Here is a 19,494-nt window from a genome sequence, read left to right on the forward strand (position 1 = left end):
GCTATGCCTGTGACACTATGCAGCATTATAGGTACATGTGTGGTGCTATATGTGTAGCACTGTATGTGTGGCAGTTTATGTGTCAAATTACACGTAGAGCATTATATGAATTTTGAAATACATGTGTAACACTATTTATGCTGTGCTGTGTGTGTAGCATTACACATACAGCACTATAAATGCAGCATTATGTGTGTGGTACTGTACATGCTGCATTTCACATGCAGAGCTACACGTGTGGCATTATATGCGTCATGCTAGAAGTGCAGCTCTAACTGTGCAGTGTTCTACAAGCAGCACTATGTGTGCAGCACTATACCTGCAGTGCTTCATTAGTGATGCTCCAAGTGCAACACCACATGTACAAGGCAATGTGTATAGCACTACATGCGCAACACTATACATCTGTCTCCTTGGATGAGACTTCGTCAAGTTCCCATAAAACATTCTGGAAGATGACTGGCTGGTCATCCAGAGGTTCATGGGTGTCATAGTCTCCATCAAAATGCTTTGGCACTTTCATGGGTCTACAGCCCAAGGGGTCCAGGGAGTCAGATGGGCCGCTGTAAGTAAAGCTGGCCGAGTCACTCACAGAGGCGCTGGTAGAGTTGGAACTATTAGTGGAGCTGTGGTAGCGGGCTCTATGGAGGGGAGCTTCACTGGTCAGCTTGAGGTCTGGTGGAGTAGACTTCCAGAGGATGGGCTCCTCATGATATGTCACAGGGGAGTAGTTGGGATCTTTGATAGGTATTGGACGAGAGATGACTGGGCGTGGAGCAGGGCTATGGGTGAGGCGCGGGGCAGGTTGGTAGCCATAGGACATGTCCAGCTGTCTCTTGGAGCGATGGTAGGAGACGTAGCAGAGAAGGGCAATAAGGATGGGGAGGAGGACAGCCAAGACAGTGCCTGTGGTGATCCCCTGCTGCATGACTAGGTACTCTGCCTCACCTGCCGAGGTGAAAGTCCATCAGTTGTCGTCACAGCTGCCGTCCGCGCCCACACCTGCACCCGCACCCAGCCCTTGCTGCCCACTTCATCCAGCCAGCAACATCTCCCAAGGACCATGTGCCACCATAGGACATATCCACAAGTTGATAAGATTCCAGTCCCATTCAAAGGTTCAGCATTATTTGGAATTCATAACATTGATACAGATGTGGGTGATTTAAACAGGTACAATTCTGGGGTAGTACAGTGGGGCAGTCACAGGCCAGTTGTGTTCAGTTGACCTGAAATTGCAGGCCATGGATGGTCTAAGAGGCCAAGTAAAGCAGGGTAATGAGAGGAGAGGCTATGGGCGCGGACGAATCAGGCCATTATGACCTGTGACTTTACCTATGTAGGTTCTGGGACAAAACAGTGACCACCATATTTGTATGACAATACTCTCAGACTGAGCACAATATACACACTGGAATTAAATCACTATATGAGAGAGAAGCATGAGGATGCCAGAAAGATGTGACACTCACTAACGCAGGTAGCCTCGCCATCCTCAGGCCAGTTCCAGTCTCCAGAGGCATAACACCAGCGGCGCTGTTCTCCCAGCAGGACATACCCTGGGTCACAGTCAAACTTCACCTCAGCACCACTCAGGAAGTTGAAGGTGGACTTCCGTCCATTGGGGGGTGTAGGCAGCGCACCACATGACACTACTGCAAAGACACAAAACCATCTCTTGCTCAGGTAGTTCAATAGCTTCAAGTTATGGTATTGCAAAAAAATAAAAAGGAGTGCAGACAGAAATGGACCACTAGGTCCTTTTAAGGCTTCTTGCAGTATTGGAACAGTAAACAGATGAATAATAGAAAATAGCTGAGACGTTTGTATGTAGCTATGGAGAAGCAAATGATGTCTGTAATGGACTTGAAACAAAACATTTGTCAAGTCTTTCTCAAAAACAATCAAAATTTTGCTTTCAACTTCTCTTACTGGTAAATCATTTCATATGTTGATAATCCTGAGGAAGAAAAGTACTTTACCTTATCTGAAGTAAAATTTTGCCCAGAGCCTACATGTTTGTATCCATTACTAAGAATGAAATCGGCCAAATTTAGCCCTACACTGCTACTTAAACTACATCTGTTAAAGCTTTTGTTAATTTCAAATACTTGTAGCAAATTACCATTTAACCTTACTTCCTGAGATTAAATAAGTTGGAGTCATCTAGCCAGCTCTCAGAGCATGTGTTTAATAGTCCAATCATCTAATTCACCACTGTATCTTTCTATTCCTTCAATGTCTATTTCTAAGTAGGGTCATGAAAACTGAACATAATATTCAAGCTGGTGATACATCAGTCAATTGTAGAGAGGATCATTTTCTAAGACATGAATTCACATGCCATACCTATGAAGCCTGGAGTTTTGTACACCTTTTCTTTAACTACTACTTTCTGAATGCTTGCCTTTAGGTCATCAAAGATTATTCTTCTTGAATCTCTAGATCTATTTCCTCATTCACATCTTTGTGTCTCATTAGAATTCACACTATAAATTCCCTTCTCATGTTTACTACTGCCAATATGTAAAACTTTACATTTATCAATATCAAAATGCACTTGCCACCTGTAAGCCCAGTCTGTCAATTCGTCTATGTCAGCCAACAACCAAGGAGGCATGTCACCAGAACTACCCATCTGCATATCAGGAGGGTTAGCGACAGCTGCATAGTGTGCCAGCACAATTCAGACTTATATTTCTACATCCTTCACTTCTGTTTTGTCAACATAGCTGGTCAGTCACAATGTAAATGCCACAGTGGGCAGGACATCATTTCTGCACTGCCTATATGCAAGGGGAAAAAAGAAGGAGAGATAGGCTGAATGTATGAGGAAATGATCTGGATGTTCTGGCTCTGACTCAAACAAAACTCAAGGGTAGGGACGGGAGAAGAATGGTCTGGGTGTCTTAGGCATAAAGTCAGGGGTTAGTGTGAGAACAAGAGTGAAGGAAGGGGTAACACTACTGCTGAGGGAGGAGTTGTGGGATAGTGTAAGGAAGTAAGCTCCAGAGTTCTGTGGGTAAAAATTGCAGTGGATTGCGAGAGGTGGGTGATTATTAGTGCTTATTCGCCTAGTCATAGGAAGAACAATGAAGAGAGACAATTGATTTGGGAACAGCTGAGTAGGTGTGTCAGCAATTTTGATTTGAGATCAGTAAGTGGTTCCTGGTGAAGGTTGGTCTGCGCTAGGGGTGTGTGATGTCACTAAGAGGACAAATGGGAACATCAGTTAAGGGAGAAAAGGGGAAGTGAAAACAGGAACTGATGAAGTGAATATCTTGAAGGATTGTTGAATGTGTTTGATGATAGAGTTGCAGATGTAGGATGTTATGTTTGTGAAGTGAGAGAGTCATGGAGAATGGTTTGATGAAGAGAAAAGAGGTGATGAAAGCCTTGCATGAGATGAAATTGGAGTAGATGGTATTGCCGCTGAATTTGTGACGAAAAGGGGGTGACAGTATTGTTGATTGGTCAGTAAGAGATTCACTGTACATATGGGTCATGGTAAGGTGCCTGAGGATTGGCAGAATGCATGCTTAGTGCCACTGCATAAAAGCAAGGGGGTAAAGGTGGGTGTTTAAATTACTGAGGTATAAGTTTGTTGAATGCATCTGGTCACTTTTATGGAAGGGTAGTGACTGAGAAAGTGAAAGAATGTACAGAGCATCAGACTGGGGAGGAACAGCATGGTTTCAGAGTGGTAGAGGATGTGTGGATCAGGTGCTTGCTTAGAAGAATGTGTGTGAGAAATAGTTAGAGAAATGGTGGGATTTGTATGTGGCATTTATGGATCTGGAGAAAGCATACAATGGTGGATGATAGTGATGCCTTGGGGAAGGTCTTAAAAATAAACAGTGATGGAAGAAAGCTGCTAGAAGCAGAGAGGATTTTATCAAGGGTGTAAGGCATGTGTTTGAGGAGGAAGAGAAGAGAGTGAATGATACCAAGTGAAGGTCGGTCTGTGGCAGGAGTGTGTAATATCCCCATGGTTATTTAATTTGTTTATGGACAGGGTGATGAGGGAGGTAAATGCAAGTCTTGGAGAGATGGGCAAGTATGCAGTCTGTGGAGGATGAGAGAGCCTTGGAAGTGAGTCAGTTGTTGTTCGCTGATGATACGGCAATGAAGTCAGATTCAAGTGTGAAACTTTACAGGTTGGCAACTGAGCTTGGAATGGTGTGTGAAAGGAGCAAGGTGAGAGTAAATGTGAATAAAAGTAAAGTTATTGGGATTAGCAGAGTTTAGGGACAGGTTGGTTGGGGGTGTGAGTTTGAATGGATAAAATTTAGATACCTCGAAGTAGACATGGCAGCGAATGGAACCATTGTATTAGAAGTGAATCATAGGGTGGGTGAGGGAACAAAGGTTCTGGGAGCACTGAAGAATGTCTGGAACGAGTGATTGTTATCTGAAAGGGCAAAAATGTATATGTTTGAAGATTTAGTAGTCCAAATATCATTACATGGATGCTAGGTATGGTGTATAGATAAATCTGTGCAGAGAAGTGTGGGTATGCTGGAAATGAAATGTCTGAGGACAATATGTGGTGTGAAGTAGTTTGATCGATCAAGTAATGTAAAGGTAAGAGAGAGAGAGATTAGTAATAAAAAAGAGCTGTGAGTGAGAGGGCATGCTGAAATGGTGTGGACATATGGGCAGAATGAGTTCAGAAAGTTTGACAAAGAAAATATATGTATCAGAAATGGAGGAACAGGGAGACCAAATTGGAGATGGAAGGATGAAGTGAAAAAGATTTCGAGCAATTGGGGCCTGAACATGCAGGAGGGTGAAAGGCATGCACAGACTAGAGTGAACTGAAATGATGTGGCATACAAGGGTCAATGGGCTGTCAATGAAATGACAAGGGCATGTGAAGTAACCAAGGTAAACCATGGAAAGGTCTGCAGAGCCTGACTATGGATTGAGAGCTGTTATTTCAGTGGATTAGACAGCTAGAGAATGGATGTGAGCAGATGCAGTATTTCTTTTTCTGTTCCTGGTGCTACCTCACTAATGCAGAAACAGCAATCAAATATGAAAAAATATGTGAACCAAACCTGAATAAGGCTGTGTTGTACAGTCACCAAAAAGAAAGAAATAAACATAAGCAAATTAGAGAAGCACTTCATGAACAAAATCAAGGGGATAAAATATATGAACTGCACCAAAGCCTGAAAGAATTGTAACTGTATATCCTAGAAAGAAGAAGAGAAATGATAACATACTCAGAGTATATATACTCAGAGCAAGAAACTGAAGTTATATAAGAAAATGTTTTTAACCTGAAAGCCTCTCAACAAGGAAAATATAGTTTTTAAGCCTTCAAGAATGCCATGAAACATACAAAAATAAAAAGGACAAAAATATATCATATCTCAACCATGAAGCTAGTGCAACTTTTCAATATACTGCTCAAAAACAAGAAACGTGCATGGAACAAGTCCAAAGATATTTAAAAGATTACCTGATATGATTGAAATAATTCCCTGTAGAACCAAGAATAGAGAATTATACAATGCAAGTTGCAGCTTAGAAGAACAGTCATATTCATCAAGAAAGATGTGCAGTGGTAGGTACACTCTCTCTCTCTCTCTCTCTCTCTCTCTCTCTCTCTCTCTCTCTCTCTCTCTCTCTCTCTCTCTCACAATATTACAATTGACAACATATAACCAATACAACCCACTTTTCTTATCTCTAGATGTTCTTGGAGTGAGTACTACACACTACTCCAGCCTTTTGGCAAAATATCATCATAAGTCTACAAATACACAAGTACAGTACATGTATGTGAGCAGAAAGATGGTCAACAGGCATTACTGGATTACATATCAACTGATAAGTGTGTACAAGGGAGACTTTGGCAGTTATGTTATCCTAAGATAACATAACTGCCTAGGTGGTTTGTGAATGAGGCTTACTGGAAAACTAGGAGTACATTCTATGCATCTAGTAACAAATATGTGAAAAATGATGAAATTCTAAATATTTAGTGTTGCCTTATCCTCCAAACTAAGCTAATGTAAGAAAGATACTAAAAACCAGTGCTTTTGATGTTGCCTTCTAGTACAATAACACCATCAGTAAGACCTTAATCAAAAGTACATGTAAAGCATGTAAAGATTATACATTGGCCAGACTGGCAAAACTGTAGCTGAGAGATGTTATCAGTGCCATCAAGCAGGATACAGGGATGACCACAAAATTGCAATCACTAAAAACTGCCATGGAAACAATCACCCTGTAGACCTAAACAATCCAGTCACATTGTACCCCTCTTTTGAATATGCTACTCATAACATCATTGAATCTGTCTTAATTGCTAATGCTAAGATCATTAATCTGTCCACAGGCAACTTTAAAGCCCATCCTATTATCAACCAAATAATTATGAAAGAACAAGAGATGAAAATATAAGAAAATTTGTCCAAGGCACATCATGTTACCCAGACCAACCCCTGCCATGCAACCCCCCTTAACCACATGGCACCCTCCACTTTCCCTTTAACAGTCATTGTCAGTCAGGCCAGTGTGTTGTCTGGAATGACAAAAGTAAGGCCTTTTTTTGTGGTGTTCGGAATTAAAAACTTTATGAATCATTGGCACCCGATGATGAGGCAGATTGTCTCCATGAAACATATTGTGCCACTTGTCTAGAAAAACTACATTAAATGAAACTGTATGAATTTCTACTGAAGTGCAATTTCACCTTCATAACTTTCATCATGGACTAGGTAGTGGAAGTTTTGTGGAAGATGAAATCCAGCAAGGTGATGGGTTTGGATGGTATTGCAGTAGAATTTATTAAGAAAGGTGGTGACTGTGTCGTGTATTGGTTAGTATGGATATCTGATGTATGCATGAATCATGGTGAACTGCCTGAGGATTGGTGGAGTGCATGCATAGTGCCATTGTACAAAGGCAAAGGAGATAAAGATGAGTCTTCAAACTACAGAGGGTAAGTTTGTTGAGTATTCCTGGTAAATTATATGGGAGGGTAATGATTGAGAGGGTGAAGACATATACAGATCAACAGATTGGGGAAGAACAGTGTAGTTTCAGAAATGGTACAAGATGTGTGGATCAGGTGTTTGCTTTGAAGAATGTATGTGAGAAATACTTAGAAAAACAGATCAGTTGTATGTAGCATTCATGGATCAGTAGAAGGCATATGATAGGTTGATAGAGATGCTTTGTGGAAGGTCTTATGAGTATATGATTAGGGAGGTAATCTGCTAGAAGCAGTGAAAAGTTTTTACCACGATGTGAGGCATGTGTACGAGTAGGAAGAGAGGAAAGTGACTGGTTCCCAATGAAGGTTGGTCTGCAGCAGGGATGTATGATGTCCCCATGGTTGTTTAATTTGTTTATGGATGGAGTGGTTAGGAAGGTAAATGCAAGAGTTTTGGAGAGTGGAGTGAGAATGCAGTCTGTTGGGATGAGAGGGCCTGGGAAATAAGTCAGTTGTTGATTGAGTTTAGAAAAGTGTGTGAAAGGAAAAAGTTGAGAGTTAATGTGAATAAGAACAAGGTTATTAGGTTCAGTAGGGTTGAGGGACAAGTTAATTGGGGTGTAAGATTGGATAGAGAAAATTTGGAGAAAGTGTAGTGTTTTAGATATCTGGGAGTGGACTTAGCAGCAGATGGAACCATGGAAGCAAAAGTGAGTCACAGGGTGGGGGAGGGGGTGAAGATTCTGTGAGCATTGAAGAATGTGTCGAAGGAGAGAAAGTTATCTCGGAGAGCAAAAATGGGTATGTTTGAAGGTAAAGTAGTTCCAATAATATTATATGGTTATGAGGCATGGGCTACAGACGAGGTTGTACAGAGGTGGATGGATGTGTTGGAAATGAAGTGTTTGGGACAATATGTGGTGTGAGGTGGTTTGATTGAGTAAGTGATGAAAGGGTAAGAGAGATGTGTGGAAATAAAAAGTGTGGTTGAGAGAGTAGAAGAGGGTGTGTTGAAATGGTTTGGACATATGGAGAGAATGAGTATGGAAAGATTGACAAAGAAGACATATGTGTCAGAGGTGAAGGGAACAAGGAGAAGCAGGAGACCAAATTAGAGGTGGAAGGTTAGAGTGAAAAAGATTTTGAGCAATCGGAGCCTGAACATGCAGGAGAGTGAAAAGCATGCAAGGAATAGAGTGAATCAGAATGATATGGTATACTGATGCTGACCTGTCAATGGACTGAACCCCGGCACATGAAACATCTGGGGTAAACCAGTGGGGCATGGATGTCGTTAAGGAGCTGTGGTTTCGGTGCATTACAAATGACAGATAGAGACAGTGTGAATGAATGTGGCCATTTTTGTCTGTTTTCCTGATGCAACCTCACTGAAGCAGGGGGTAGTCTTACTCTTTCCTGTGGGGTGGGATGGTGCCAGGAATGAATGAAAGCAAGCAAGTATAAATATGTACATGTGTATATATGTATATGTCTGTGTATGTGTATATATACATATGTATATGTGTATAAGTTGATATGTATATGCATGTATATGTGTGTGTAGGGGCATTTATGTAAATATTTGTGCAAATGAGTGGATGGGCCATTCTTCATCTGTTTCCTGGCACTACCTCAATAACACAGAAAATGGTGATCAAGTATTATAATAATGATAATGAAATAATAATGATAATAATAGGAAAAGGTGCAAAGGATGTATGCAGTAATTATAGGGGAATAGATCTGTTAAATATACCAGGAAAAGCATATGCAAGAATGTCAACTGACAGAGTGATGGAAGTGACTGAATGCAGAATACGTAAAGAACAAGGGGGTTTTGGGAAATGTAGATGTGTGGATCAGAATTTTGTAGTAAAGATTACTATGGAAAATCCATGGAAATCCTTGTGGTGTTACACTGAAATCCCCTGCATAGCAGATCTCAGGATATGGATATGAAGAAATCAGAGTTTCATGATGGCAAGAAGTTGAATAGTTGAAGAATTGGGGGTGGGGGGATGATAAAAACATAAGAGCAAGATAACAGAGAGAATATGGTGTGAAAGTTAGGAGACTCAACATCCATGATGTGAGCAGTAAGTGCTTTTGTATTATAGAAGACGCAAACTACAAACTTGAAGTCGAAACAACAACAGAGGTTATAGTTGGAGATCTGATAATGTAGAGGAAAAGTAGTCTTGGACAGAAGGATTTCAGAGGGAAGTAAAAGATCAAGTAAGGAGGTAATCAAATGGTGTTCAAGAGAGGGAAGACAGAATTAAGACCGCAAATGTTGTAGAAATTAATTATAAAAGAGCAAGGTCAAGGAGCCATAGTTATGGAAGTAGGGTGGATCCTAGTTGCATTCTGGCACCACAGGAGAAGAAGATCCCCTTGGTTCTACAGGATAACAGAATTCCTTTGATGCCACAAAACAAGAGGACTCCTTTGGTGCCACAGGAGGGGAGGACTCCCTTGGTGCCACAGGACAAGAGGACTCTCTTGGTGCCACAGAACAAGAGGACTCTCTTTGTGCCACAAGAGAGGAGGACTCCCTTGGTGCCACAAGAGAGGAGGACTCCCTTGGTGCCACAGAACAAGAGGACTCTCTTGGTGCCACAGGAGAGGAGGACTCCCTTGGTGCCACAGAACAAGAGGACTCTCTTGGTGCCACAAGAGAGAAGGACTCCCTTGGTGCCACAGGACAATAGGACTCCTTTGGATTCCCTTAGTGTCACAGTCCAATACGACTTCCTTGGTGCCACAGGACAAGAGAACTCCCTTGGTGCCACAGGCCAATATGACTTCCTTGGTACCACAAGACAATGGAACTCCCTTGATGCCACAGAACAAGAGGACTCTCTTGGTGCCACAGAACAAGAGGACTCTCTTTGTGCCACAAGAGAGAAGGACTCCCTTGGTGCCACAGGACAAGAGAACTCCCTTGGTGCCACAAGAGAGGAGGACTCCCTTGGTGCCACAAGAGAGGAGGACTCCCTTGGTGCCACAGGACAAGAGAACTCCCTTGGTGCCACAGGAGGGGAGGACTCCCTTGGTGCCACAAGAGAGGAGGACTCCCTTGGTGCCACAAGAGAGAAGGACTCCCTTGGTGCCACAGAACAAGAGGACTCTCTTGGTGCCACAGAACAAGAGGACTCTCTTGGTGCCACAGAACAAGAGGACTCTCTTGGTGCCACAGAACAAGAGGACTCTCTTGGTGCCACAGGACAAGAGGACTCTCTTGGTGCCACAGAACAAGAGGACTCTCTTTGTGCCACAAGAGAGGAGGACTCCCTTGGTGCCACAGGAGGGGAGGACTCCCTTGGTGCCACAGAACAAGAGGACTCTCTTTGTGCCACAAGAGAGAAGGACTCCCTTGGTGCCACAGAACAAGAGGACTCTCTTGGTGCCACAGAACAAGAGGACTCTCTTGGTGCCACAAGAGAGAAGGACTCCCTTGGTGCCACAAGAGAGAAGGACTCCCTTGGTGCCACAGGACAAGAGAACTCCCTTGGTGCCACAGGACAAGAGAACTCCCTTGGTGCCACAAGAGAGAAGGACTCCCTTGGTGCCACAGGAGGGGAGGACTCCCTTGGTGCCACAGAACAAGAGGACTCTCTTGGTGCCACAAGAGAGAAGGACTCCCTTGGTGCCACAAGAGAGAAGGACTCCCTTGGTGCCACAGAACAAGAGGACTCTCTTTGTGCCACAAGAGAGGAGGACTCCCTTGGTGCCACAGAACAAGAGGACTCTCTTGGTGCCACAAGAGAGGAGGACTCCCTTGGTGCCACAAGAGAGAAGGACTCCCTTGGTGCCACAAGAGAGAAGGACTCCCTTGGTGCCACAAGAGAGAAGGACTCCCTTGGTGCCACAGAACAAGAGGACTCTCTTGGTGCCACAGGACAAGAGAACTCCCTTGGTGCCACAAGAGAGGAGGACTCCCTTGGTGCCACAAGAGAGGAGGACTCCCTTGGTGCCACAAGAGAGGAGGACTCCCTTGGTGCCACAGGAGGGGAGGACTCCCTTGGTGCCACAGAACAAGAGGACTCTCTTGGTGCCACAGGAGGGGAGGACTCCCTTGGTGCCACAGGACAAGAGAACTCCCTTGGTGCCACAGAACAAGAGGACTCTCTTGGTGCCACAGAACAAGAGGACTCTCTTTGTGCCACAAGAGAGGAGGACTCCCTTGGTGCCACAAGAGAGGAGGACTCCCTTGGTGCCACAAGAGAGAAGGACTCCCTTGGTGCCACAGAACAAGAGGACTCTCTTGGTGCCACAGGAGGGGAGGACTCCCTTGGTGCCACAGGAGGGGAGGACTCCCTTGGTGCCACAGAACAAGAGGACTCTCTTTGTGCCACAAGAGAGGAGGACTCCCTTGGTGCCACAGAACAAGAGGACTCTCTTGGTGCCACAAGAGAGAAGGACTCCCTTGGTGCCACAAGAGAGGAGGACTCCCTTGGTGCCACAAGAGAGAAGGACTCCCTTGGTGCCACAAGAGAGAAGGACTCCCTTGGTGCCACAGGACAAGAGAACTCCCTTGGTGCCACAGGACAAGAGAACTCCCTTGGTGCCACAGGACAAGAGAACTCCCTTGGTGCCACAGGACAAGAGAACTCCCTTGGTGCCACAAGAGAGAAGGACTCCCTTGGTGCCACAGAACAAGAGGACTCTCTTGGTGCCACAGAACAAGAGGACTCTCTTGGTGCCACAGAACAAGAGGACTCTCTTGGTGCCACAGAACAAGAGGACTCTCTTGGTGCCACAAGAGAGAAGGACTCCCTTGGTGCCACAGGACAAGAGAACTCCCTTGGTGCCACAGAACAAGAGGACTCTCTTGGTGCCACAGAACAAGAGGACTCTCTTGGTGCCACAGAACAAGAGGACTCTCTTTGTGCCACAAGAGAGAAGGACTCCCTTGGTGCCACAGAACAAGAGGACTCTCTTGGTGCCACAAGAGAGAAGGACTCCCTTGGTGCCACAAGAGAGAAGGACTCCCTTGGTGCCACAAGAGAGGAGGACTCCCTTGGTGCCACAGAACAAGAGGACTCTCTTGGTGCCACAAGAGAGAAGGACTCCCTTGGTGCCACAAGAGAGAAGGACTCCCTTGGTGCCACAAGAGAGAAGGACTCCCTTGGTGCCACAGGAGGGGAGGACTCCCTTGGTGCCACAGGACAAGAGAACTCCCTTGGTGCCACAAGAGAGGAGGACTCCCTTGGTGCCACAAGAGAGGAGGACTCCCTTGGTGCCACAAGAGAGGAGGACTCCCTTGGTAAATTGTTTATTAAAGTGCAGCTAAGAAGGCTCAGACATTCAGAGGGAAAAGTAGTAGATGATAATGTAAGGATACTTCTTTATATAAGAAGACACTATAGCCCACAAACCAATGAGATGGAAAGGGAAGGATGTCTCAGAATGCACTGAGATATTCAGAAAAGACTTTAAACAAAATACTAAAGGGTCTTGACCCATAAAAGGCGCAGAGTCTTGATAAAATTTTTTCTATATGTGCTGAAGATGCATGCAAATACACCTAATAAACCACTAGAAAACTGTTCAAGATGTCACTGGGAAAAGGCAAAGTGCCAAGGTAGTGGAAAAGGAGCAAAATGTCATACCTATCTGTAAGAAGGGAGACCAGGAGGAGGTACTGCAATTTGGTCCAATCTCCCTGAAGAGTGTGGAAAAGATAATCAGAAAGTGCACGAACAATTTCCTCCAGAGGAGAAATTACCAAAGTGAGAGGGGAGCTCATGTGTAATGAATCTCTTAAATTTCTGAGAGAGTAGCTCTGTTTTAGACAGAAGAGAAGGCTGGGTTTGCATCTGGATTGCAAAAAAGAATTTGACACTCTACCAGATGGGAATTACAAAAGCTGAGGTGCAGAAAAAGGCTAGAGGCCTTAAATTTGCCCACCATGGAACAGAGAGGATTATAGGGTGATTTGATGACAACCTTAAGGTTTTCAAACCAGCTTGATGACATAGAGAGTCAACAGCTTTTCAAAAAGTGTGAGGGTGAAAAAACAGGGGCCATAATATGAAATTAAGCAAGAAGCTTGTTAGAAAATATGTAAAGAAGTACTTTTATAGTAAAAGAATACTGGATGAATGGCATAAACTGAATTATTTTACTATGAATGTGAACAGCATACAGAAGCCTAAAAGTATGAAACTACAGAAAGTTTAAGAAACTGGGTCCAACAAATGTAGAACTCCCTCCATGTACAGTATATATATATAGGTAATTACAAATACAGACAGGTGATTACACACACACACACACGCACACACACACACACGTGGAAAATGAGAGACACTGCCAACGTACGCATTCAGGGGAAGGTCTGGCCGTATCTTCCACTCTGGCTCGAACGTAGCATCATAGTAGTAGTTACTGGAGCGAGAGTTCTCATGGAAGAATAAACTCTTGCCCACATCAGTGGATTCCTTGTCATCCAGGACCCCTATGACCAATAACATATTAGTGGTGAGACAGTGGTATTTACCAATGTATGGTGGGTTCACAAGTTTATGTTTAGTAAAGTCAATAGTATGTGGTGGGGCCACTTGTGTGTAGCAGGTTCACTAGTGTGAAGAGATCACTAGTATGTAGTGGAAGCAACAGTATGTAATGGGGAACTACTGCAGTAAGAGCTATCAATATCTATAAAGTCACACTATACGCCATAACCATAACACACTGATTTCAGAGGAAAATCAATTTCATATGGCACACTTACACTTCATAGCAAATTCCTTGTGAATGAGTTCCAGGTTGCCAGGTTCAACCATGGGACCCTCCATTCCATCTGGCAACACAAAATCGTCCTGGGGGTCAAATGTCCAGTTGCCAAACAGTCCACGGGTGATGTTCTGTTGGGAGAAACAGGATGGAGAACCTTACTATGTTTACATGAACCTTATGGTGGAACAGAGTGACTGAACAACTTTACGATATTTCACAGGAAAATTTGGGCCTGATAATCTTTAGGATGTATGAAGAGGGATTGGCAGGTTGGAGGTACAGAACTTTATGATGTGTTAAGAAGGAATGGCAGGTTGGGGGTACAGAACTTTATGATGTGTTAAGAAGGAATGGCAGGTTGGGGGAACAAACCTAAAGGATGTGTTAAGAGGGAAATCAAGGTTGGGGTTACAAAATTTTATAATGTACTCTATAAAGGGGGAACATCATGGATGGGGCTACAGGACTTTACAATATGTTAAGAGGGAAGATCAGGGTTGGGATTCAAAATGAAAAATTACCAATGGATCAAAGGGAATGGATCAGGGGTGCTGAGGGGAAAGGAAAGAGATTTTTGAAGGGGGATTTTTAGATTGTTGAGGGTTAGATAGAGGTTGGTAGAGTTTTAGGGTCCACTGGAGAACATGAGAAGGAGATGGATTATCATATGACTGACATGAGTATGACAGGAGTCCATGAGAGTGTTAAACCAGGATGAATGTGGGCTCCAGAGGGAAGCCTCTCTATCTGTCTGTCTCATATACTTACAGCAAAAGTTAAAGGTAGATATATCCTGGTGCCAAGGTAACCCATGTTCTCCATGACCTCGACACCTGCACCAGAGGCAAACATGATGACAACGTGGCTCTGGTTGAGAATGTTGCTAGGAGTGTAGACCACACATTCTGCATAGCCGGCCACCATCGCCACCCAAGGGGCAAAAGCAATATATTACTGCATGGCAGGAGGAAGGAAGGGAGAGAGTTATGTAAGAAAGGGGAAGGAGTGAGGCATGTGGCAGGAAGGAGGGTAGGAGGCACATGGTTGGAGGGAGGAAAGAAGACACCTGATAGGAGGGATGGAGGAAAGCTTATGGCAGGAGGGAGGGGGAATGCACAATAAAAGAAAGGGAGGGATGTGCATAGCAGGAGAAAAGGAGGGAGGGAGGCTTGTGGTGAGAGGGAGGTGCATGACAGGAGGAAGGGAGAAATGTGTGTGGCAGGAAGGAAAGAGGGAGACAGGTTAGTGGCACAAGGGAAGAAGGGAGGTGCTCAACTGGAGGAAGAGAGGGGTGAGTGTGGCAAAAGGGAGGATGGGAGGGAGGCTTGTGGTAAAAGAAAGAGAATAGTTGATAGAACAGAATCCTCAGGAAGATCACTAATGACAGAAAAGGAGGGGGAAGTCACTCTATTGACAACTACTGTGATGGAATGGCCTGAAAGGAAACTATGCATTTTAGATCAGAGAGAAGCAGTCAAACCATTATGGAGAGCTACAACTAAAGTTTCACCAATATCCCTGAGAGAGGAGGAACAGAGGTGAGTCACATAGGAGAGGTCACCAGTAGAACTAGCATTACAAAATCCATGGAAATAGGATTCTAAGTATTTGAGAAAGTGAGAGTTTAGGAAAGTTTCAAAGACTTGGGAGATGACGAAAAGAGAGCAGTGGGAGTACAGTTAGAGGGGTCAGAATGGTCTCCCTTCTTAAGGATGGGCTATATCAAGGCATGCTTCCAAGCAGAAGGGAAAGTCTGGGGTTTTAGATAAAGGTAAAATAGGTGAGCAAGGATTGGTGCTAGCTCAGAAGCACACTAAAAACATGAAGGGGCATGCCATCTGAATCATACACCTGTCTATTTGGATCTAGGGAAGTGGCTGAAAGACCTTGTTCAAGGAGAATATTAGAGATGGCATGGGTTCAGAAGGAGAATATGGGGGCAGAGGATTAGAATCAGAAATATTACAAGTTGAGTTAGAGGAAAACAAAGTTCTAAAAGATTGGCTTTTTCAGTTGGAGATTTAGCAATGTACTGATTAGGGTGAAGTGGAGAAAAGGGTTGAAATATGGATGTTGTTAGAGATGCTTTTTGTTAAGAGCTATAAAGATTTGTCAGAAGAAGAAGTCAAGTAAACACACTTTCTTTTTATGAAAGTCTGCTTAGCTTTTTACAGAACAGCTTTGTGATGATTCCATGCAGAAATTAAAGCAGAGTGGGCTTATGAGAGTTTCATAGTCCAGTTCATATTGTCCCTGATGAATCAAGCATCAAAGCAAGAGCAATCAAACCATGACTGGGGAGAAAAAATTTAGTTAGAAGACAGGATGCAGGACTCCATTCAAGACAAGATAATCCCTGGTATGCAATCAGTATACCACAAGGTATCCTGACCAGAGAAGCAGTATCCATTCCAGGAAAAGTTAGAGAAGGAGCTACACAGGGATAATCATCTCTGCCAAAGTGAAAAAGTTGTCATTTTGAAAGGGGGATAAAGGATGGGTTTATCCCATTAGAAGTAACAAAGATAAGAATGGTCAGAGGACCATAAGAGGGAAGAAATAGTATAAGTGTAGTGAGAAGGTTCTGTGCACTTTCATCATATTGGTTAAACAGATCATCTTTTAATTTCTCCATTCATTTTGAGTTGAACAGTGATGTATGTTGTTCGGTCAACATCCTCGTACATATCTTCAACCTTAAAGGATTCAATCTATTTTCTTATCTAATGCATGTAAATAGTTACTCAATTTTATTTCCAGGTTCTCTACAACTTTTGCTTCATTCACTCTCTGTTCTTTTCAGTAGAATTTCATCATTTCTACATATGCATTTCTTATTGTCTCATTCCATTCTTTGATCTTGCTTCTTTGGTCACAATCCTTTTCCTTTCTCATGTCCTTCTTCCATTCTTCCACAGTTTTCTAAGCATTTTCCTTTTTGTACTTATATACTAGAACTGCTCAATGGTTATTTGGCTTGGCTCTTCACAGTATAATTTTCTGCTTACAGCTAGGTTATTGTCTTTGAAGATGCCACTCCAATATGTCTCAAGTATCCTTTTAATGATCTCTTTCTAGCCATGGTTTACAATACTTTTAATGATCTCTTTCCAATCTGATTTGTCGTGGCAAAAATCCATATCACTCAGCCCACAGATATCATCTGTTGCTATACCACTTTTACATTCGTACATTTCTATTTCATACACATTAGCGATTTCTGTGATAACATGATCTGACAGACATATAATTTATTTCTATACTTGAAAACAGCACCATGTCATTTGTGAAAATAATATCTGTATTGCTCCCTCTTGCTGGTTTGTGGTTTACCTGTACAGGGATAAGTGATTCACATAAATCAAATAGTGTTTTGGATTTGTTCTCTTTCTCCTACTGTTCTGTTATTCTTTTCTTTGTAAGTGTAATTACATCCATAATCTATCCTTCTTTTCTATCTTTCACTAAATTGGAGGTTGAAACCACCAGCCTACATCATTATCAGATTATTTTTCTCTAATTCCTTTAAAATTTCTTATCAATGTTACATTCTATATAATTACTCTAAAGCCATCTAGATCTGTTTATGGTTGTCAGTATGCAATTAGGTTTATCATGTTTATGGCAGGAATGATCACTATAATTACTTCACATTCACTGTAACTCATCTTTGTTATCTGGTTTCCTTCTAACATGTGGAAAGATGACAAGATTGGGAGTTTACAAGGAGTGCATGATAGTACAATTAAAGGGATTGGTGCGAGAGGATGACCACCTGTGACAGAGACAAATAAAAAAGAAGAATTCTGGAGGGAGAGAAACGTTGGAAGTGTTCGACGAATGGTGTATGCAAGGGAGGCATGTAAGGACAGGGATAAGTGAAGACTCTTTTGCTGTGGTCATCCCCTTGTTGGGAATCCTGGAGGGAACAGGCATCAGAGATATATAGAGAGAGATTTCATACTGTTAGAAGTTAGCATCAGCTTTCACTCTTTCATTAAGCCACGATTCTGACATAAAAATTATGACTAAGGTGTCCTTTGTGTATTCACTGATAAATTCACCTTGACTCTTCTAAGGTTCTCATTATATAGTCTTTCTATATTTGTACATATAATCTTCCAAGGATTTTCAAATTCTTTATTAGTCCTCTGCAGGTTTTTTCATTACTGTGCCTCTCAGTTTCTTAATTAGTCCTCAGAGGGTTTTTCTATACTGTCTATCTTCATATTGTCTAATTCTCATGCATAGTTAGTTCATCTTTGCTTTTAAAATTGGTGTTCTTATCTCAGTCATGACATGTGATTTCAGGATTGCTCTAATCCCATTTCTGGTTGGATCTTCTTTGTCGGGTTCACTGTACAAAATAATTCTGCCGGTCAGGTGGATTTCTGTAGTAGTTATAATCTGGGGAGTAACTACTGAAATTCTCGTGTCATCTGTTTTGATTTGTCATTTGTGTTTCATGTATGGCATTATTGGCTAATGCTAACTTCATTTTTTAAGGCTCCAGTCATGGACAAAAGAACACAATAAAACCAGACCTTGATAGAAATAGAAAAAATTATGAAACAGAAAAAGAAAAGACAAGAGAAAGTTTTTACAAATTTTGGAGGAAGTGAAAAACCTATCTGCTGAAACGTGCCAGGTCATAGTTATTGGGAAAGACATGAGAAGGCAAAGAGTTCCATAGCTCCAATGTGTAGGAAAGAAGCAGGTATCAAATTGGCCCACCCTTGAGTTGTCAATGGCCACACAGTAATCATTTGACGCAGAAGCAGCTTGCTCAGTATTGCGCAGTCTAGCTAGTGGTATGGGCACACAAGCAGCCAGCTCTCTGGAGCAAAAAACCAAAGTAATACCTACAGAAGATGGAAAGTGAACCAACATTGCAGCATAGGGTAATGGGGTTAAGTTTTAAGTCAGACTGCTTTCGACTCAACTCTTTTGGCAAATGGTAGTATGAACAGTACATGTACATGACTTGCCAAAAGGCCTTGACTCATGCCTGAATATGTGTGCAGATGATGCTATGATGAAGGTAGTGAAGAATTATGAGGATTGTATCACCTTATGGGTTAGGGGTTGTGGTGTAGCCTGGGATAATCTGGGAAGGGGGTGAGGGTTGTGGCTTGTCCTGAGATGACTCTGAGAAGGGGTTGAGGGTTGTGGTGTGGCCTGGGATGACCCTGGGAAGGGGTTGAGGGTTGTGGTGTGGCCTGGGATGACCCTGGGAAGGGGGTGAGGGTTGTGGTGTGTCCTGGGATGACCATAATGAGAGAGTGAGGGTTGTGGTGTGGCCTGGGATGACCCTGAGAAAGGGGTGGGGGATGTGGTGTGGCCTGGGATGATCCTGGGAAGGGGTGAGGGTTGTGGTGTGTCCTGGGATGACCATAATGAGAGAGTGAGGGTTGTGGTGTAGCCTGGGATGACCCTGGGAAGAGTGTGAGGGTTGTGGTGGCCTAGGATGACCCTGAGTAAGGGGTGAGGATTGTGGTGTGGCAGTGATGACACTAGGAATGGGATGAGGCTCATGGTGTGGCCTGGGATGACCCTTGAGTTGGGGGACCATCACTCACCTCGGAACTGCTGGATCTTCTGGGAGTACCTGTCAAAGTACACTCTCTGGCCATCCACTAGTACATCCAGGTGATAGCGCCACATAGCATCTGATGGCCGACGCCGTACCTCCACCACTGATGACACATTATCACGGGCTGTAGGGTAGGCAGGGATAGCGGTAATGGTGGTGGTAGTGAATGAAGAGAAGTATGGTGGCCAAAATGCTCTTGGTAATA

At 43.2% G+C, this 19,494-nt stretch overlaps 1 protein-coding gene across 1 annotated transcript in view; it reads right to left on the reverse strand.

Annotated features, from left to right (window-relative positions):
• Positions 1–270: 270 nt before the first annotated feature.
• mesh (sushi domain containing 2 mesh) overlaps positions 271–19,494 on the reverse strand; it is a 103,754-nt gene continuing 84,530 nt past the window's right edge. The window contains exons 16-24 of the mRNA XM_071656751.1: positions 19,276–19,413; positions 14,465–14,601; positions 13,692–13,824; positions 13,144–13,415; positions 12,568–12,740; positions 11,473–11,810; positions 2,539–2,664; positions 1,473–1,937; positions 271–948 (exon numbers count right to left, since the gene is read on the reverse strand). Of these exons, the coding sequence (XP_071512852.1) occupies positions 398–948; positions 1,473–1,937; positions 2,539–2,664; positions 11,473–11,810; positions 12,568–12,740; positions 13,144–13,415; positions 13,692–13,824; positions 14,465–14,601; positions 19,276–19,413 (2,333 nt within the window). The 3' untranslated portion in view covers positions 271–397. The remainder of the gene's footprint in view (positions 949–1,472; positions 1,938–2,538; positions 2,665–11,472; positions 11,811–12,567; positions 12,741–13,143; positions 13,416–13,691; positions 13,825–14,464; positions 14,602–19,275; positions 19,414–19,494) is intronic.

Source organism: Panulirus ornatus, chromosome 63, assembly GCF_036320965.1.
Source record: "Panulirus ornatus isolate Po-2019 chromosome 63, ASM3632096v1, whole genome shotgun sequence".
NCBI classification, from domain to species: Eukaryota; Metazoa; Arthropoda; class Malacostraca; order Decapoda; family Palinuridae; genus Panulirus; species Panulirus ornatus.